Here is a 22,662-nt window from a genome sequence, read left to right as displayed (position 1 = left end):
CCGTATTGTGCTTCAGGTTGGAAACGAATATGCTCAAATGTCATTTATGAGAAATAAGTGTCTGATTAATGCTTGAGCATTACTAATATGTATGTATGTATGTATTTTTATGCATATTTGGTATATGTGAAAAAAAATTTCACTCAAAATTTGATTGCTAGTAACTCTATTTTTAGCACATGTACAAATAAAGTATTACTCAGTGAATGAGTAGATTTTACCCAAACATCGTTTTCAGTGGAAAAACTCAAATTTGAGTAATTAGGGAGTTACTCTAAATTAGAGTTGTTCCACTTTTTCTGTAAATGAGTGGGATCTTACTCATTTTTGAGTAACTATTTTTAAGCGTGAGTACTACTGGTTAGCAGTGACGGTAAAAAACCTAATTGATCGAAAACGACTGGTTTTAGCAGAGATGCCAGGTCTGCAGATTTGTCTATTAATCTGCAGGTTTCGTACATAGTACTGCAGACATTGTTTGTTGCAGTGTTGCAGACTTTTGAAAATCGAGTTTTTCTCAGACTCGTCAAAATTTACAGACGGATGAAATTGCCGCGACGTTTTATTTTTTTGCTCGTCAAGCCAGCTTAGCTTTCTAGAGAAATTGCTGACTGCAGACATTTTTTTCCGAATATACTGACTTGCAAGTTCAAGTGCAAAAATAAGCTGAAGTAGGTTTTGTGTCACAACGAAAGTTTTGGTATGGATTTCAAATCCAATGAATTTAGTGATAGATTTCATTTGATATGATATTTTTCGAGCCACTAACATACACTGTCATCAAGAAAATTGATCCCTGCTGCATTTTATTTTAATATACTTTATTGTTTATATACTTAGGTTCATGTATAGAATGTTATAATTGTAATAATAATTTTAATAATAATAATAGTTATTTTTTACTGTTTTGTTTTTGTTGTTGCTGTTTTACACGTCTTACCTGCTCGCGAATCTATAATATTATTAGCAATAATAATCATAATATGATGTTATTTGCTACCAACAGCTGCTCTGTTCTCCACATAAAAAACACCCTACAGCTCTATTGTTTTTATACCACCCATTCCGACATGTGGTACTTTTTTTTATTATTTCTTACACACACATAAAAGTTTCCAGAGGGATTTTGCTTTTTCTTGTGTTGTTCTTCTACGTGTATTTTGTTTGTAAAATCCCCATACAGTCGGGTTGTCTATTAGCGTAATTCCCGGGACACACCGCTTTAAAAAAAATGCACTCTTGATTATTTCTCCATTTTATTCCGATCCCCGTTTTTTTGTTTCATTTTGTTATCTGTAAATGCTACAAAATACCTGTCCCTTGACCTTAGTGCTGTATCTTCTGTTTTTTTTTAATTATTTTGTTCGCTTGTTTGTGTCCGTGTTTTGGGTTTGACTCTTGGTCAGTTTCCAGCAGTTCTTGTTCTCTCGTTTCCTAATCTCTTGCAATTTTTTTTTGGGATGGGCAAAAATCACTGTCCAGTCTGTTCTTGGATTTATCTGTTTTTCGACTTTCGATATCTAAAAGGTTTGCTTTTTCTACTTTCTCGAATAGGTACTGGGTAATGTCGTTTCGCTTGTGTTAGTTGTATTATTTTTTATGTTTATTATTAATCGCACAGTTTCTGTTAACGAAAGTGTTCAATCGGAGAGAAAGGTACATCAAACACATTTTCCTTTGCACGAAAATGGAACCGGGGAGTTTTCAGCCGAGAATGCCTAGTGCCCCGCCCGACAGACAGGGAGAAATTTTTTTTTTACAACAACGAACAAAAAAACTAAACTAACTAACTAACACTAATGGAGAGTCGTCAGACGTTTTAAACCATGTATCGATAACTTGTATGTTTTTTTTAATTTACGATTTACTTATCTCTGTTTTGATTTGCTTTTATTGGTTTTTTTTTCTCTATACAAAGTACATCAACTTATTTGACTTGATGATTTCACTACCTGCTCTTTCGCACAGTCTCGCCTCGTCCCGCAACGTGAATCCATCGTACAACTATGAATTGCTTCATTACCGAAAATGCTTTCAGGTTTTCCCTCAACAACAAAAAAAACCGGAACCGAAAAGTGTTAACCCTTAACCCTCATGGATTCGCTATCTCCGGAGTCGGTTGTAAAAAGTGTAGTTTAGAGGAATTGTTTTTATATATGCGGTAATGTTCAGCATAAAAATTGTCTATAAGTTTGTTTCTGTAAGCTTTCAATATTGTTTGTTTTTTTTTGTTTGCAAGGCAGCAAGTAGTTGGTAAACTAGTGACTTGAAAAGCGAAACCCACGAAGCACCACGCCGACTGCTGCTGCTTTTGCCAATCTGTCAGATTGACAAATGCTTTCCCGCAGATTGCTGCGATCAGAGATGTCGATTATTCAACAATCGAACATTGATTTCAAATTAATCGATTAAATTTCAGTCCGAAAGTTCTGCAATCTGCGTGCTGCTCCGCCGGCTTGTTCTGGGTTTTGCGTTTCGATGGGTGATGGAAATTGAAATGATTAAGACTTTTCCTCTCGATGTCCGAAATTGCGGTCATCGCGATGATGTGATCCGGAACTTTGTATATTGTATTGAACTGTTTCTGTCCGATTGGAGGTTTTTCTGTTTCTTCTGTATGGGTGGAATATAAATATGACTGCTTGTTTTTTTTTGTTTCTATTCTGTATTCTTTTTTGTTTTACGACTGAGCGATGAGTCAAAAGAGCGCGGTTCTGTTCAGTATTTTTTTTTCTCGTCGGTCGGCCGGTGCGTGTTTAGATTTCCTTACTTTCACGGTTATTTTTCACCGATGTTGAATTTGGTTCGAGGTTTAGGTGGAAGGGATGCAGCTAGTACGGAAGACACGTGATGAATTTTTAATCGAGATTGCTCAATTTTTTCTCTATTGGATCGAGTCGCCATGGCGGCAACAAAGCAGACCATAAAACATCGATCGCAGCAGGCGAGGGCCCCAGAAACAATATGCGGCAATGATTCGTTATGCGGGGAAAAATCATGTCACCATTTGTTAAACATCGTTTTTTTGAATTGGAAATAAGGCCATGTTCGAAGCTCACATCGGCATAATTTTAAGTGAACTCAACTTAATTAGTTGCGGTATTTATAATTAATACGGAAATAAGTTTAGTACCAAAATATCCAGCGTACAACGACCGAAAGGCCTAAGTGCAATTAAGGCTTGTTCGTGACAAAATCTGGACACCCCTAAATACGTTTGTCTATGAAAACACTTCATCAAAGCGTGAAATATTTCGCAAACTGATGAACGTATGTCTGTTCAATGTATAGAATCAATTTTTAGTGACGAAGGACGCGAAGGTGGAGCAAATATTGCAGAAGAGAACGGATCTTTCGGTACGTACTGTCGCTAGAAAAATAAAAATATCTCCAACTTTCGCGCATACTTTCAAGCAAGGTATGAAGTCGTAATGAAAAAAATAATGTAACGGCCAAAACCTGGCTCGCAATTTGTATCGCGAGTATTTGACGCAGTTTTCCTGCGTGAAACGACGAAACAACAGAACGGCTAAGAGTAGCATTTCCAAAAATATTTGGTTTAGCAGGCAATATGAAACTGTGGTCGAGCAAGCAAAAGCTTCGTCACTACCGGGACGGTAAATAAGCAAATATTCCGTGAATAATGCCAAAAAAAGCGATTGTTGGCCTGATTTGGCATCTTTCCACTACGCCAAAGACGTTTTGGAATGGCATAAAGCGAATGGAGTGCATGTTGTACCGATAGAGGTGAATCCACTTAACTTACGACTCATCTAACGGTGTTGGGCTCTCGTGATTAGATAACTCTCTCAGTATAAACAACAAACTTTGGAAAAATTTCGAAAATCTTGAACAAAAGCAGCTAAATCGGTTGCAGAGAAGAACCTAATAGTTCGAGTAAACTGAGAAATACCTAGTTTCTTCATACAGTCTAATTAAGTAACTGTAATCAGTTTGAAGATGACTAATAGTGCACAATTAAATGAATAAAAAAATGCATCTTCAATCGAACTCACAACAATATTGACAAACCGAAGCCAAATATACCGCCATCTTGGGATTTGAAATAACCTAAAGCATAACTTTTCGGGATCCATTCGTCAAGTGGATGTGGTAATGGTAATGTTTAGTTACCAACAGTGTTGGAAAACTCACGATCCGAAAATGTTCATTCCATCAACTTTTATAAAAAAAACCGGTTCAAGAGATTTTCTGAATAAAAACTCAGTGACCGGAAAAATCACTTCACGAAACAAGCATCCACAAAACTTTGAACCTCAAAGGCCACAAGTGTTTTTTTTGTGTCAGCGAAACTCGATGACGAATTTTTACCCACAGAACTATCGCTTAAGAGATAATCGAAAGTGAGAAGAGCCTCCGATGATATTTCGTCAGTGATTCGTGTTAGATTTAATTATTGTAAAAAATTTCCACCCCAAATAGATTTAACTCAAAAAACGCTATTTAGCATGAATTTGTTGTACAGAAGGAGGAGGAGCGCAGGATTTGACATGTCTCAATCACTCAATATGAGCAGTGTTAGAATGGTGTGTTTGAATTGGCGTAGCGATATCTTGCGCTCCTGTTATTTCTGCATATAATTTTTTTTTATTGAGTTTATTAAGGACCTTTTAACATTTCTGCATATGATATTCAAGCTAAATTGGGCAATAGTTTTTAATCAGCTACATAACATGCGTTCTTCTGTTCGAGAATCAAATCAGATATATTCAATATGCGAACTTTTTTTCTAAAATATCATCGAGAAGATTGTTCGCTATTAGTTTTCACAACTAATTTTGTGTCATGTGAGATCAGATTCAGTGAGAATCGCGTTTTCAGAATAATCAGTGGTGGGTGAACTTTTGTGAGTTTTCTCGAGGATTTTTTTTAACATTACTTGCGAAAAATTTCAGTTAGTGTTCTCGAAAATTTGATTTTTTTTTGAACACTGGTTTAAAGGCAAGGGAAAATCGACGTAAACATTTGGAAAGTTCTTAAACGCAACTGTCCAAAATTGCTACGGGCTGAAATATTAAATTCTCGGATAATTTTTTCGAAGAACGTAATAGCAAGAGATTGTTTATTTTCGCTTTTGTTTATTACTCAAACGTCATCTTCAAACTCATTGTATGATTTTTCCAACTTCTCGTATACCCCGTATACATTCTGAATAAATTTCCAATTTAAGCGAAATTAATGACAAATTTTCACTCCGAATTCCATGTGGAATTTATAATGAATTCCGATTCAACGTGGACTCCATGTGAAACAATCGATTCCAAGTAAAATTTCGTCATACATTTAGTGAGGCAAAAACGGACGGGATTGATATTAATTTTTAACTCCCTGCACGTTGCCGAATGGATTTTCATTACCTTTTGCAATGAACATTTCGTTGTAATAAATCCAATGTACTAATGATCAATACCGTTCGGATATAAAGATCCATTCATTGAGGGGCTCTCAAATAGGCTAAATAAACAGGTATATATAATAATTGGCATTACTGTCAATCGGATTGATCGCACATTACAAATGTCATTGAATAATCGCTCACTTACACAATTTTATTACAGTCCAGTTAAATGAATGCACGATGTAGATCCTTTTGTTAGCTTTCAGTAAAGTCCAACAGTTTATTCTGTAATTCTAGGAAGAACTGGACATTTACAAGTTCTATATATCCGAAGAACTTGAAGATTTAGTTTCATATATTCAGTTGTATAAAATTTTACCCGGCTGACTAATGCTTTGAATCCGAAAAATCTTAATTTTCAGATCAAGGGATTTCATTGCCTGAGTTCACATTGTGAATAGTAATTATGACACTTTACTTATTGCGGTAAATTTCTCAGAAAAAACCTGTAAAATTCCCGTTAAAATACGAAATTCGGAATGCTCGAAATCAGCCAATGACCCACAAACTCCACTACGTAATCGCAATCGAATCCAAATTCCGAGTACGCCAGATTTCTATTTTCACGCAATCGGAGAACGCGTTTCTGTCAAAACCTGCGCTTCTATCTCATTGCCCAATGTCTACTGCGATCAAATCATTTCCCAAACCTTCCCAACGTTTCTTCGAAGTTCGTATACTATTTCGACAGAATGTCTTAAACGTTTTGTTCCCCGGGACAGTGCCATCCCTCTCCTCAACCGGGCTGCACCGGTGAAGTGAAAACGTTTTATGGCCCGAAACCTTTCATCGGTTCGTTCAGCTGCGACACCCGCCACACACATGTGGCCGCAGAAAACACCAACATCACAACCCGGACCGAAAATATCTTGGCACCCCCGGTCGACCCCCTGTCAATGTTTCGTAGCTGTCAAAATGCCCCCTTTTCGACGTTTATCACCACGCGCGCACGCACCGGCTGCTTCGATCAACGATGTGGCGGCTAGAGCATTGCACATATGGTTGCACTTTGATAAATGAACTTTTCTTTCTCCTTCCCTCCTGCTTCCACGCATTTCACCGACGACCGATCTCATAAACGATGCGTTCCGCGTGAAACGATTCGTTCTTCCGCTCATCGCCCAGGTCTCCTCGCAGACTGCCTACCTACTAACTGTGCTAGCGCGAAGAGAGATTCCTGCTCTGCCTCGGTCCTACCTAATCGTAGGGAAATCTTTTATGGCTTTTTCATCTTCTTCTTCTTTGAGATCGTCTTGCGTTCTGCTTCGCACACGTGTGTTCTCTTCTTCCGCTGAATGATGAATTTGTTTGTAAATAAACCGAACGCAAAAGACTACAAAATGCGTCGCTGGCGCGAGTTGGGAAAACTTCTAAAAATATGTGTGTATGAGTTTTGTTGTTGTTGTTGTTGTTCACGTGTTCTGTTAATATTAGTAGTTATTGGAAATGCTTCGGTTTATAAATCTGGTACTAAAACTGGTGTTTATGGGCGATTCGTTTTGTTGTTTTTTCTTCTGTTAGTTTTACTTTTCAGTGTACAAATGTTTTTTTTTACTATGCTGTTGCTTTCACTATAAACATGGAAAAATTTTCTGTCTGTAAAAGTACTAGGAATGTCTGGTCGAGTAATTACTGCTGCTGTTGCTGCTCTGTAAGAATGAGCATGTTTGTCTGCCTTTCGTTACACTAAATTGGAAAATTTGCATATCATTCTGCCTGCGGCTGGTTTCCGTTGTGGTTCGATATCGGTTGAAAATGCTTAACACTATAGGACGACTGCGTTGGTGCATCGTGTTGAAATGAAGAACAAATGCAACGTAAAATCTTGGCTTAAGTAAATAAATAGATCACACTTATTTCGTTCCGTGTTTTTCACCGGTAGAAAACAATAACAACCGTTGCCAACCGACAGCAAGCATGATTTCGCAGTAGGCTATCAAAGCAAGCAAGTGTCACTTTCTGCTTTAGCGCCATCCAAAAAAAAACGAACAAGTTACTTCAAGGTGGGCGTATTTCTTGTGTTTGCCTATCTTCGGGGCCCATCAGCCCCGATGAGGTCACGCGATCATCATAGCATCGAAGAAGCGACAGAAAAAAAGGCATCACGCGAAAAACGCGATGTTCCACTCACGCGGCCCGGTACTGTTTATTATTTATGACACCCATAAATTGGCTCGCTGCTCAATGTGTTTTTTTTTTTCGACTAAAACCAAACTGTTGAGCACACTCTACATGGCGGGAAAAAATACAACTGGCACTGTTATATCTGTTATATCTGTGTTATATCGTGAATGACATTTGCCACGCCACCTCGCCTGGTGGTGGCGTGCGGTTCGTTTGAAATGGTAATGCGTGATTTGTATAAACACACGCGCGCGCGCCAAACACTGCTTGGCCTGGCATAACGAGAAACGAGAGTGTTTGCACATTGACAGCATTCTGGGAGACATCGAAGTGACCCGGTGTTGGCAATAATCTCCACACTTCAAACGTAAACAATCAATCGCTGAGTCGGGCCACCAGGTGGCAGTAGAAAGGTGACAGCTGTGGCTACGGCCTGCTAATTTTCCAATCGATTATCATGCTTCCTGCTAGTATGGTATTTCCGTAATCGTAATGAGCTTCAAATTTAGTTACGGTTTCTCGAACCCAATTTCCAACCAAATTCTGCTGCTGCTGCTGTTGCTTTTTCTCGTCCATACCGCAGATTCCGCTTCCGCTTTCAGCCAGCCAATCAGAGTGGTGTTGTCTATGGCGGAGAAGTTCAACTGTTCGTAGAGATTCAATTTTTCGTGTCGGCAATGTATCCAATCGTTTATCTATAACTCAATTATTGTCTCCTTCTCCAGATGAGTGAAATATACAACCACACACATACACACACCTAGTCGTACCTCTGACCTGACGCGGGAACTAAGAAAATTGAACCAGCAGCATGCGGTTGGAACGGGGAGAGGAGACCCTCATGTTGGGGATGAGCCAGGAGGGACACCCTTAAGTAGATTTGCTTAGTTTTAAAACTATATCAGTGTGTGGAGGCATAATAAACAAAATGAAAATCAATTTTACTAAATGAATGATGATGCGGATGATGCTACCGGGATGTAGTTTGCTGTTTTTTTGTTGTTCGCCGTTATCTGCTCTTTGCTGTTGGTGTTTTAATTGGCTAGAACATAAATGGATTTTACCGGACGTTTCCCTTGTTCTGTGTTGATTTTTTTTGCTTATTTCTCGGTTGTGTGTAATCCTTGCCAACAGCCATCGTTCCAGCATCTCATTCGGGTCACACGTTTTCTTCTTGGAGACTCCTGGACGTCAATTCAGTTTAGCTAAAAAAGAAGTAAAAAATAATCAGGTTAAAAAACTGTGATAATTTGGAACACTAAAAAATTATCGATATGAACAATAATCAATAAATTAGAATTACAAATTCGAATAGTTTATACCCTGGTCAATAAATCAGCTAATTTTTCAGGCAAACAGGCTAGGTTTGCTTCGATTTCATTTTGTTTTGTATGAGCTGTCATTGGCCTTCTAACGACAGTTCGACAAGTAGATAGCGCTGTAGTTCAAACGATGATGTCTTCGAATGAAATTGTCAAAATACATACACTCTCATTGAACATAACTCAAAATTAAGCGACATATTCTTTCTTTTGAATGCCCAAAATAGTGATTCAAAACCGTTTCCTTTTGAACGGTTTGGAGTCAAAATTGAATTATTTTGATATCCTTATGTAGCGCTTTTCACTAAGCATAATTTGAAACCACAAAACATCTATGATTGACGTTGATTCATGTTTTCAAAACCGGATCTAGAAGCGGCAATGGAAAACGACGTATTCTTGCATTCTTTATTTCGATAAGAATATTCCGAGAATGAAAACGCACTGATCTGCAAGAAGTATTATTTTCACTTGAATGTTTAAAAACTCAACGCTTACTCTAATGTATGAATAAATGCGAGAGAACTCATGGCAACGAGTTTATTTTACTCAAATCCATACTCAAATTTTGGCATATTGTTCCAGTTTATGAATTTGAGTAATCGCAACTCAAACCATGAGTTATGTTCAAAGAGCGTGTAGTAATGTTTATTCTTTAGTGAATTCTCATAAATTTGCGGTTGAAATTCGAATGATCGAGGAATATTCTTTTAGAATAAGGGAAAAACATTGATTTCTTTAAGTTAGAAATTCAATTAATTTATTTAGCTAGAGCATAAATCTTATTTTTTCGTATTCGGAATGGCCTACATATTAAGAGCAAATTCAGTAGCTAGAAATTCTATATGGAATCTATAATAGAGTAGAAAATGGAACAAACGTATCCCCAGCAAGCCGTTCTACTTTTATTTATTCGACCAGTTCTTCTGTCAAATTTAAAACTAGTCTACGATGCCACTCTATTTTTTGTATATTTGAAACACGAGTAAAACACTGCTGGGGCTGCCAGTTTTTCTTGTTATGAAATTCAGATTTAAATTTTGTAACTGACATAAATTATGCATCTAGAACTAGAACACTTCTGAATATATCCTAATAATGAAGACTTTCAATGTTGACACTGTTGGTCTGATCGTTTATTCTCCACAGTAGTTGTTGAAACCTTTAATTTCGATTAAAAAATTGTTTACGTAACCTCACTTTGCATTAATATCTAAACATAGTTCAGTATTAAAGAAGTTTAAGGTTTACTTTTCAGCAAAAGTTTCACAAATGCGAAAGTGTTTTGAGTTTTTCGTTTGAAAGCCAATTAGCATCCAAAGGAAAAGAGGTTCCAGAAATCTGAACCGGAATTTTGTCTCTAGATTCTGGATCTGAGCTCAGAACCTGGACCTGGATTCTACACCTGATTTCTTAACTAGAATTCTGTTCCAAGATTCTGGACTCGAGGATTCAGGATTCTGTCCCAGAATTATGGACTTGAATTCTGGGCCTGAATTCTAACTAGTCGGATTCCAGATCTGAATGCTGAAGTAGGACTGTGTCCCTAGATTCTAAATCTGAATCTAAAACCTGAATTCTGTCCTAGATTTATGGACCGGGATTCTGTCCTTGATTTCTGGATCTGGATTCTCTAGACCTGAATTTCGAAGCTGGGTTCTAGATCTGAATTCAAAAAGTAAATTCGGTTCAAGAACTCTGAACCAGGATTTGCTCCCTAGATTCTGGATCTGAATTCAGAACTTGAATTATGGACCTGGATTCTACACCTGAATTCTTAACCAGAATTATGTTCCAAGATTTGGACCTGAATTCAGAGTTAGGATTCAGCACCTGGATTCTATCCCAGAATTATGGACTCGGATTCTGGACCTGAACTCTAATTAGATGGGTTCTAGACCTGATTTCAGAACCTATATTCAGGACTTGGATTCTGTCATTGAATTCAGAGCCTAAATTCGAAAGCAGGACTCTGTCCCTATATTCTAGATTTAAATTCAGAACCTGGATTCTGGACCTCGAACCTGTCTTAGAATTATGGACCTGTGTTCTGAACCTGAATTCTAATTTACTGGACCTGAATTCAGGATTATGACCCAGAATTTTGACCTGGATTCTGTCCTTCTATATTTGAATTCAGAACCTGGGTTCTGGACATGGGACCTGTCTTAGAATTATGGACCTGGATTCTGTCCCAGAATCCTGGATTATGTGCTTGAATTTGGGATCGGAATTCTGTCCCATTACTCTGGAACAAGATTAAGGGGTTCTGTACGTGAAATCTGAACTAAGGACCAGGATTCTGACCACCGATTTTGGTACTGAATTCTGTACTTTGATCTAGATTCTGAACCTGAAGTCTGAACATGGATTCAGAACCGACCTGTTTTCTGTACATGAACTTTGGACACGGACTCGGAATTCTTAGTCTGGATTTTGGACCTAGATCTGAATTTAGGATCTTGGGATGGCATTACGAAACTCAAAATGAATGAAAAATTCGATTAGACATGTTTCCATAATGACATCTTTTATTGTTTGCAATGTTTCTATTTTAAACTTGTCAAGACCAATATTTAATGTGGATTTGATCAAAGGGTGCACAATATTGTTGAATTACTCTTTACCTGTACTATCGTATTGTAGAGTTTGAATGTGCAAACAAATTGAATATGATTTTCTTGAGTTTTTTCGCGTTATTTTGTAATTATTTAAACAGCATTATTTGAATATTTCGATCGAATGCGAATTTTTGCATTCTGTATGTTGATCGGGCTCAAGTTCTCTATACAAAATCATAACTCGATCGAAATACAGGAAGGAAATTTTCACATTCAATTGAAATACAGAATAGGGGTGAGATGATGCCAGATACTTTCGATACACAGAATACTCAAAAATAAATTGAAATCTTTCTATTGTCGAAAAAGAGTAAAAGTGACATTATTTTTATCAGAAACGGGTTTTGAAAATTCAACCAAGAAATTTGAAATAAAATTATACGCAGAATTTTCGTTGTCGATTACGGAAATATCGAGCAGTGTTTAAACCCAATCATTTTCGAAGAAAACCCGTTTTATCGTTGCGATAAACTTAGGATGAAGTTTGTCCGCATACCCCCGTAGACGATAAATGGCAAGTGGTGATAAACGTCACTTATCTATTCGTTGGAAATCACTATCTTATGCAACAGCAGGCCGTGCCGTACCGTTCTGCCACCTGACAGTTTAGTAAAGCAAGGTTGGAACTGCGATGTGTGTGTGTGCAGTACTAGCTGTACTTGAAATCACGTTTAAACCCTCATTTAATGCCGTTGAAAAAAGTGTTGAGCTTGAAAAACATCGAGGCAAAACAAGTCATTTGATTTCCTATCTGAAACGCTTTTATCAGCATGCCGCTCATGCAATCACACACAGACCCGTCCAATGACACCACCTTGTCTGTACTTTGTTCCATGGATCGTTTTGCGTATTTCTTTCTTTCTTTCTAACCGTGTACGTGTCCGGAACAATGGTTTTCAATATTGTTTACCGTACCGTCGAAACGAACGAAACTGATAAGCCACCAAACGTCAGACGACTGTTACCGAATGCCAAGATCATCATTGTGACCTGGAGCGGTTGAATCTGTGTGGGTGCCGCGGCAATCGACGAAGTGCAGTTAGATTGTGTTGGTTAGCCAGTAATTTCACCCATGCAAACAATACCGGGAACTGAGCTCGGTAGGCTCCACTTCGGCTAGCACGCAAGCCTTAGGAACACAACAACGTCTTCGAATCTAATCACCACGGCTAGCGAATCAAGCGAGCCAACGTGACTTCCCAGTTCAAGTCCAAATCGATTCAAGCTGCCGATGCAAGATAAGAACTGAAATGCAAACAACTAACTCACACTTCATTTCTTTCTGTGATCATAACGTAATCCGTGCAAGGACAGGCACTAATTACCATTTCGAAACAACCGCCGCACAGAACTGATTGAATCCGATTTGCAGTAGTCATGGAAACAAACACTGACCGTGGCGACAGGACAGGGCCGGGGCAGTTTGAATTCCAAGATTTATCATTTTTCTTGTCAGTCGATAGAACTTCAATTGAAACCGACTCAGTAGGCAGGCGGAAACTTTGATCGGCAATCAGTTCCACTGACCTCGCTGTGCCCAATGCCCATCTTGTGCGGTGGCGTTTCACCATAGCAATTCAATTCCCGGACGGATTGCGATGTGCTACTTGAGGGATATATCAGTTTTCGATTGGAGAAATTAGTTCGACCGAGGACAATGTGTTCTACAAGCATTACTGCGCAAAGTGCAGCTTTTCAATCGATTCAGTCAGCAATAACAAATAGTGATAAATTAATCTCGAGAGAAATGTGACATCAAAATCAATCGTTTTAATCACTCGAACTCATCGTGGTTTTATTAGAACTTTCAGGCTTCACTTCCTTTCTTTACATCGATGTGAGGAACGTTCGATTTAAATTGATTTGTAATAGTCGTGCGTGACCAGAAGCAGTGATGCCAAAGTTGTCACAATGTCGATTCTGTCCATTTTATCTGGCTTAGTAACATATATTGTTAGGGAAACATGTTACTATCATGTTACAATAAAAATATACTAAATTTTTTGTTACGAACTTTTCAGCGTAACCAAATTTTTACCAGAACGAACGGAAAAGGCATAGAAAGTGCATTTGTTATAAGCAAAACGTTTTTTCTGAAATCCTTCAAAAGCTAGAATCGTACAGATAACATGCATTTCATACCAGAGGAACTAGGCTATGACGCCCACTTGAACACTGAAATAGAGGTTGCTGCGAATTGGTTTTGGAAGAAAATCAGCTACTGTTTTTTAAGTTCTTATTGAACAATGAACACTATTGCAACGAGAATATTCTTTCCTAATAAAGCAACTTTCTTCAATAAATTTGATCAGTATCTAACGAGTAAAACATGAGGAAAATATGATATGTAAATACAACTATGGAATGAAAACTGTGAAAAAGCTATCGCAGGGATGCGACTCGAATTCGTAGCTCTTATCCGGGGAAATCGATGATACAGCCTAATTGAACAGCAGAACCAAGCATGTTCAGCTGTGCAGTTCATTTATAGTCACATACCTATGATTTTCCTGGTTAGATTCTGATCAATTCTAAAACTAGTTTAAGGCGGCTTCTATACCCGTCTTAAGACCAGAGATGCCAGATATTTTCATAGAAAATCTGTATTCTTTGCATAAAAAATCTGTATTAATCTGTATTGACTAATAAAATGAAATTCTTACAACAAAATGATGCCAAAAGATGATATTCCAATAGATTGTGGTCTATTTCCTCTTCACAGATAGTCTGAGTGCAATTGAAGCCATTCGCTCAAACGCTGCTGGCAAAAATGAACCGTTTTTCCTGGGCAAAATAAAACAGTGCCTGAACGACATATTGAACAATAATTATCTTATCACTATAGTCTGGGTCCCGGCTCATTGCTCCATTCCTGGCAATGAAAGAGCCGATATTTTAGCCAAACGTGGTGCTATTGAGGGTGAAATTTATGAGCGACCGATTGCTTTCAACGAGTTCTATAGCTCGTCTCGCCAAAGAACACTTGCCAGCTGGCAAGCATCTTGGGATAGAGATGATCTGGGTCGGTGGATGCACTCAATTATTCCGAAAATATCGACAATATCGACAGGGATTTCATTCGTGTGATGTCCAGACTCATGTCCAATCACTACACGTTAGATGCACATCTCCTTCGAATTGGGCTCTCCGAGACTAATCATTGTGCTTGCGGAGAAGGTTATCGGGATATTGATCATGTAGTTTGGACATGCGTGGAGTATCGTGATGTCAGATCTCAACTAATAAATTCTTTGCGTACCCAAGGTAGACTATCCAATATCCCAGTTCGAGACATTCTTGCTTGTCGTGACCTTTCATACATGAAACTTATTTATCATTTCATAAAGAAAATTGGAGTTTCAATTTAATAAAGGCCCCTTTTAAGACTTAGTTCTGATCCCAGCTGCGTCCATGAGTTCAACCAATAGCTAAATTAGAATAAAAATTATGTAATGATACAAACAAACTCGAAACAGTTTATGAAATTATCAACAAAATGTCTGAAAATAACAGCTTATTTTATAATTTATAGAAGTTAATCGTTTGGTTCAAATAATATTTCCGAGTAGATTTCATAATTAATGACGAGTTACCTAAGATGATATTTAAGCTATAAGAGAATATGTTTTAATAAATTCAAAACGTTGTGACTATGTTAGAATTAAATTAGGATAAGAATATTATGTAAAAGTGATGCTACGGCGAAGAAAAACTTATGTAAACTGCCTTAAGAAATAAACGTATTTATGGAAAAAAAAATAGATTGTGGTCAATCAGTCATTGCCGCACTCACAAGAATATTCTACGACGAAGTTTCATAGTTTTTTTTATTCACAACAATTCAATTGTAATTCCATATATTTATCTAGTTTTAAATTGGTGACTTTATAATATGACATGGAATTTCAACGCAAAATATGCAACGTCAAGTCGGTTCATACAACTTTCAGTTTGACAGTAAAGTTTCATGATGCCATTACTTCCTTGAATAAAGTACTGTCTCTGACCGTATATTTTTCCAACAAATCATCTTTTCTGTTAGTTTTTCATTCATTTGGCTTTTTCCAATATATGTTTCCACTCAGTCATTGAAAAAAAATGAATATCATTTCAAATTGGTTTCAAATTATAATATAAATGGATTTCACAGATATTCATATTAATTTGTGATTTGTCCGTTGATTGATAGACTTTTATATCGTCACTGAAATCAAATACTAAAAGATAGCTCAGACAGAAAAGTAAAATTTTTTCTTTCTTACTTTTTGTGAGATCTGTATAAATCTGTATTAAATTGAGGAAATCTGTATGAAATCTGTACTCTGAATTAAATCTGTACGAGCATGTAAAAATCTGTATAATACAGATAAATCTGTATAAATGGCATCTCTGCTTAAGACTAAAACAGATCGTTAATTTCCTTCATTGTAAATTTACAGATCTCACAGTGATAAAGTCAAAATAATATATATTCGTTGCTTATTGAAATTACATTTCAAAAGGCTTGCTAAATCATACTTGATAGTAAAAAAATCGATTTTAAATTACTCTGTAAAATTGATGGATTTCAATAGATTTTCAATGGTTTCCAGCAATTTTAGTATTATAGGCCATTCTCACATTAAAAGAAGAATAATTTCAGAAATGAATCATTTTCTACGATTGAAGTCTGATCTTTTGATGCTTCAAAAGATCTCGGACTAATCTTCGACCAAATCAGAAATTATACGGTATGAATATGAAACATTTGGCAATTATGAAGGAAACCGGTTAAACGACAACTATTATAAAGACTGTAAATAGCAGGAATATTTGAATTATTACTCTGAAACCTTTAGCTCTACGAGTAAATTCAGACTATTTTCTGAATAGTACCAAAGAAACTAAAATAATAAAGTATGTGGTTCCCGAAATTCTTTTGATGCAAATCTTTTCCATTCTTAACTTTCAACGATTCAAATTTTCCTGTTGATTTCTAAAAATATGCTAAAATTGTGAGATGTAAAACTGCTTGAAGGGAGCACCGTTTTAATTTCGCACACATTCAAATTACTTTCATGTCGATTGGGTAGAATTGAAATTTTGCGTAAACATAGTTTAATGTGTATTGTTTACAGTCTGTGAGTTCTCGGTTGATTTTTCATTAGGGCGTATAAGCAAGTGACAGTTTCTCTTTAATCACTCTCTCTCTCGATTATTGTGATGTGATTAAAAAGATTTTCTTTGATTTCACTACTCTGTTTGAAAGTCGAAAGTTTCGGGTATCATTTTATGCAAAGAGTTGAGTGATAATCGTGGAAACCGCTTGGTAATTAATAGAAGAGAAAGTAAACAAAGAGACACTGTCACTTGCTTATACGCCCTAATGAAAATCCAACCGTGAGTTGATTTCAACAGGTGTGCAACAGATTTCAAAATGAAATTAGAATCTGTTGTATTGCACCATCGGAAAAAAAAGTTGGGATTCGTGAATTTTATAGTGTCTGGTATCATAAAAGGGTTCGACAAATCTCTGACTGTTGATCGGAGGCGAAGATCCGGAAAAAACCCACCAGGTCTACGAGAACGATCATAAACGCGTGGTTGGGGCCTTTAAATGGTAACCGAACGCCTTATTTCGAGATGTGGCTAAAACAATACCAAAGCTAGAGTATGTACATTTAAGGTGCAGAAGTTTCCAAACCGTGACGAGAAACAGAATACGATCGGAAGAAGCCGTGTACGACCCGAACCAACCCGAACTTCAACCAGATTTCAGGAAACCTGTATGTGACTGCCAAGGATAAGTGTGATGTTCCCGGGAATCTTCGAACACAGAGATTAAGTTAAAAATTAATTTGATATATTTGAAAGGAACGTGCTTTTAGACTTATGCTTTTCATCCAGTGGATATTGTCCAATGCAGCAAAAACCAGTTGTTACACGAACTTCTTGACATTTGCCTTTGTTTTGATTCGTTCTTTCAAAATAGAAACGATTGATTGGAGAGCCAAATATGCTAACACGCTGATAAGCGAACGATACGATATCTATTTGCTAACCAGTTTTGAAGTTTGTGTTTTGATGATGGTTGCCAAAGTACGTATACGCACGCTCCGGTGGGCATGGTCTTATATAGAGTGACTATAATCAGAGTGGCGACAGCTGTTCGTTTGGAATGACAGCTCCCAGTTCCAAACGAGCAAACGACCTGTCAATTCAATGTAAAGCTAATGGAATGTTTTGAATTGTTGCCAAAATTACGGATGAGATGTCACTCTGGTTATAGGCACTCTAGTCTTAGATATTTTTATTGAAATAAAATGAAAATAAGGCAATCGATTCTCAGTAGGCGTCGCCTGAGTTAGACGTCAAATCTTTGAACCGTGTATTATTTTCCGAGAAAAATGAGAATTAGAATTGAGTTGAATTGCTGAAAAGCTATTGTTACCAAGATCGAGAAGATAGAAAAGAGTGATTATTGAAGCGGAAATCAAAACAAGCCGAGATGACGTAGAAGCGGAAGGCATATGGGGATGTGTCATAATTTTTTTGCCGGTGAGATCGTTCTACCTAGTTTTACTTTGCATTCCTTAGATTTGATTGCATCAGGACATCTATAAAGTGACAACTGGAAAATTAAGCGAAGTATCAATTGGAGTCTAGGAGGAAAAGCGTTAGTCTATCGCTACTGATAAGTTTCGCCCCAACGGTTGTAACTATCATACTTGAATAATACTGTTGGAAGGAGTTTCTCTGTTTCCCGTGGGTTTTCGCGTAGGCCACTCAGCTTACGATGTCGCCCTCTCTCTATTGAGTCCATCACACAGCGGTATGTTGAATTTAGATTGGTAATGACTTGTGGACCAGCGGCAAAGGTCCCTAAATAATTCTCTTCGAAATATGTTTTAGTACTGGTAAATCGAATCGAAAGAAAGAATAACCCAGAACTAAAAAGCTCAACACTTCAAACTAGTGCAATTCAATCTACCGCAACGACTAGAGTTCTGTGAATATTTGAGAAACAAAATCAAACTCAAAAGCCTACTTACTCTCCATCGCTAATCCCGACGCGGTTCTCCTCCTCCAGCATCGCATCCAGCTCATCGGTCAGGTTGGCCAGCATGTTGCCGATGTCATTTAGGACGTTGGTTCCGACCACCCCGACTGCAGCGCTGACCTGTGTCGGTGAGATGTTGGTTGATGCAGACCCGGAGAGGGCAATTGAGCAATTGGCCTGGCCCTGCGATTGCTGCTGTTGGCATCCAGACTGCGAATCGGACTGCGACGGTGACAGTTGCTGTATGCACCCGGCCAGGGTCGTCGTGATCGAACCAGTCGACGACGACGACGACGTGGAGGACGATGAGTGGGACAGCATGTGCAACGGATGGTGCTCGGTACGGTTCATCGAGCGCTGCTTGATCGTACCGGCGTTTTCGTTCGCGAACGGAATCTGATCGATCGATTCCAGGCTCGAGTTGCTCTTGTTATCGTGTTGAGTTTTGTGAATTTCGACTGTGGTTTGATGCGTTTGGCCGGCATAGTTGGAATAGAATTGTTGCTGTTGTTGTTGCTGCTGTTGCTGTTGTTGTTGCTGTTGCTGCTGCTGAAGGATAATCTGATTGTGATAGATCGGCTGAGGCTGTTGGCTAGCGGGCGTAGGATTGTATTTAAGCGGATGGTGATTGAAAGAGGAGTAATTGGAAAAGTGCATGGCATCTAGCGCGGCAGTGGCCATTTCGACATTCTCGATGTGGCCAATCATTGGATTTGGATAAGGAGGCGCAGGACCACCGTCCGAAGTGGGCGCCAGTTTAAGATTATTCGCTACAATTTTTGCTATTGGTCGTTGTCGCTGGGTAGTGCTAGGAGAATTCTGACACAGCGTTAACCGAACGCCGTAGTTGTTCCGCTGGTGCTGTCTGGGAAGTGTTCCACCACCTTGATAGTATTGCTGATGGCTAACCGTCCCGTGATGTTCGCTACTCATCATCGAAGATATTTCGTTCGTGGGCGTGATGTCGCTATCGTCATACGAACTGCGGCGATAGATTGCTTGGTTGCCATCAAAATGGACGTGAGGATAGGAGATCGGTTGCTGCTGTAAATGTTGCTGACAGTAGTACGGGTCGTTCCCGGCTGATGTTTGCCGCATGAATGTTGAATATGTAAGCTGTTTCGGTTCCAGTGATTCGTCGAACGGTGCCCTCATCGGTTGGCAGTGCAGTGCTGCCGTAGTCGGTTGTAACATCGGCACCGTCACTTGGCCAACATACGGACCACCCAGTTTACCACTGATGATATCTTTCACGCGCTTAATTGCCAGCAGAATCTTTTTCTGATGACCTAATTTAACTATTCCAATATCCTCCAGGTCTTCCCACGTCAGCTGGGTGACATCGTTAACAGTTACGTAACCTTGAGCCAACAGTGGCTGAACGTATTCTTCCAACCGGAGCAACCGCAACCACTCCTCAATCGATCCCGGAACATAGTTAGGCAAAGCATCAGGTAGTTTTAGCGCATCAATATGTCGCTTCAGTCTTTCTCGATGGTTCGGTTGTTTGATGCCGATTGCAGTTAAATCCTCTGGCGTCATTCTCGCTATCGTCGGCAGGTCGTAACCGGCTTCCAAGAACAAATAAGTATACTCGTGAAAGTGGATCTCCATCAGCCATTCCGAGATGATGTCGTGATCGCTGCGATTCGAGTGATTGCTCAACCGATTGCCACTTCCAATCGAGCATGAACTGACGGAACAGCGAGGGGACGAGAGTGTCCCGTAGCCACCGGCACTACGATTTGAGGATGTCGAAGCACCGGTCAGGTAGGAAGACGCACGTCCCGAGTCTAAACTGGCTGTCGAATGACGCGAACCGGAACCAGCCGATCCGGACAAACTAATTGGACTGTCTCGACCCGGTGACTGGGTCAGATCAATTCCTTGATCATCGGCGAAATCCGTATGATCGTAGCGAATCATTAACGAGGAAGGTGTTTCCTGCTGTATGATAAAACCGTTATCGTCAACCGCAGCACCGGTCGCCGTTGCGTAAGTTGCAGCCTGAGTGCCGCCTCCACCACCGCCAGTTGTTCTACCGTACACGTCTGGTACAGCCGGTGGCATCACCTTCTTCGCTTGAGGTGCTGTTTTCGATTGTCGTGACATTCCTCCCGTGTTGACACTTAGCTTTCGCATTGTAGCAGAAACATGCGGCAGGAACTAAGGCACAAATAAAAGTGTAGAACCGAACGGAAACTAAGGAAATAACTGCTTCGCTGGCCGCTCATCCACATCGAAAACTCACGATAATTCGATGGAAGAAAAACTATCGGGTGAAGCAAGCAAAAAAGAACACTCAGATTAAGGTTGTTCACTTTTTTTCTTCTTCACTTCACCAAGACACAGAGCTACAACAAATCCATTTTACGATATCTCCACAAACTGTTTGTCACTCTCAGCTCGATTATCTTACATCCAATAGCATTTTTTTCTTATTCCCCCGATTCTTATTAGTTTACTCGTATGTTTTATCTTTCAAAGCACTTTCTTATGTTTTAATGGCATGAAACACACTCACACAGCGGAGATATATAGACAGAGAGAAACAGAGACGGACAACCACGAAAACAACACAAAAAAAACTGGAAAGCAACAACCTATGCGCTTTCGATCGACGTCGACACCGTGGTTATGTAAATATTTTGATTCAGCCGTCACTTTTTTCGGTCAGTCCGACTCCGGAATGGGTTTCTTCGGAGCCAATCTCACACTAGCATGTCCGCACGCAGCTGCTATCCCGCCGGAACTGGCCCTTTTACAGCTTTTTCCCGAGCAGATGGTGAACGTAGGTGTTATGGCTTCATTTTGTTCCGCCTTCGTCGCCTCCGGTCCACTCCCCGGATCTTCTAATGCTGCCCGGTGTGCGTGTGTACGTGCATTTGGACTCTGTGTGTCAATACAGTATATCTATAGTTATAGCCCACACGGTTGTACGTTGTGCTGCCCGATCAGCCACCGTCTTACGTATCAATTTTCTTTCTTGATCGCCTTGCAATATCGAATAGCTCTTGCAGCAGAGTTCTAGGGAAAATGAATGACACCGTTCTCGATTGTAAATTGAGTCCCGTAACCCCCGCGCGGAACTGCAATTGTGCTCAATTAATTGAACTGGGAAGACACTGCTGCCACTTCTGTCACTTTTGCACACTTCATCTGCTCCATTTCACGACATTGGAAAAATTTCTCTCTCACTTCGATCGTCTTTTGCTTGATTTGTGATGCCGCTGCCACTTACTACTCCGTAATGCTTGTGTCGCCGTCTTCGCTTACTTTGTCGTGGTTTTACTACTCGTAGTTTCTTTTTTTTCCCTGCTGACGAACGTGCCTTGCGAGAGAATGCTGCTCGACGGGGACTGTTGGCTGCAGTGTGACAGAGACGGATAGCCACAGAAAAAATGGAGTTTCACGTCTGGCGATAGAGCGCCTACTGATTTTTCCCTTGCACTCTTTGCAGTCTGCTTCGTGACGGTTTTCTTCTGTATCAGTTCCTCTGCTGCTTCTTCTTCTTTTCCTTGTTTTCTTGGTGTTTGCCACAGAAACGCTGCCACTGCCTGCTTGTCCGTGTTATTTCTATCGACTGCACTTTTGACCTCAAAATGGGGCGATTTCTGCGTCACAGCCGCAACTTAAATGATAGCCACAAACGAACGTTTGCTAGGACTATCGCTAATCTGCAATCGTCCGTCGAAGGAATTGATTTTCACTGTACTTAGTTTTTCCTACAGGAACTGCAGACGGCACAATCGTATAATAAAGCACAAAATGGGAAGCAAGTTCAGACTCTGTTCCATCCAGCCAAGAGCAATCAGTCTGAAAATACGACTTTTCTTTTTACACTACTGCTCTCTCGCTCTTCCTGGATCGACTCTCCGATGACTACTACGGCTTACGATACCCACCAGCAAACCTCAGACCAATCGAGTCGTACCGAGACCGCAGATTGTGGCTTGCTCTCAAGTTTCTCTCTCTCTCTTTGTTCATTCAGAATGAGAAAAAGCAGTATCGTTGAAGAGCTGATGGCGAAGATCGAAAAAATGGTGACTCGATGAGTGTGACAATTTGACAGCTAGCTGATGACGGCCTTGCGCAGTGCAACTTGTACAGTAACTATCCGAGAACAGTTGATCGATT

The 22,662-nt window shown here is 39.3% G+C and overlaps 1 protein-coding gene across 1 annotated transcript; it reads right to left on the bottom strand.

Annotated features, from left to right (window-relative positions):
- Window positions 1–804: 804 nt before the first annotated feature.
- LOC131426293 (uncharacterized) lies at window positions 805–22,399 on the bottom strand. Its single transcript, XM_058588912.1, has 2 exons — window positions 18,518–22,399; window positions 805–8,748 (listed from the first exon to the last, which is right to left on the bottom strand). Exons 1-2 carry the CDS (start codon window positions 20,665–20,667, stop codon window positions 8,745–8,747), a joined length of 2,154 nt encoding a protein of 717 aa, XP_058444895.1. The 5' UTR covers window positions 20,668–22,399; the 3' UTR covers window positions 805–8,744.
- Window positions 22,400–22,662: the final 263 nt, after the last annotated feature.

The sequence above is a fragment of the Malaya genurostris genome, chromosome 1 (genome assembly GCF_030247185.1).
Source record: "Malaya genurostris strain Urasoe2022 chromosome 1, Malgen_1.1, whole genome shotgun sequence".
In the NCBI taxonomy this organism is placed as follows: Eukaryota; Metazoa; Arthropoda; class Insecta; order Diptera; family Culicidae; genus Malaya; species Malaya genurostris.
This window is presented reverse-complemented; position numbering and strand designations above follow the sequence as displayed.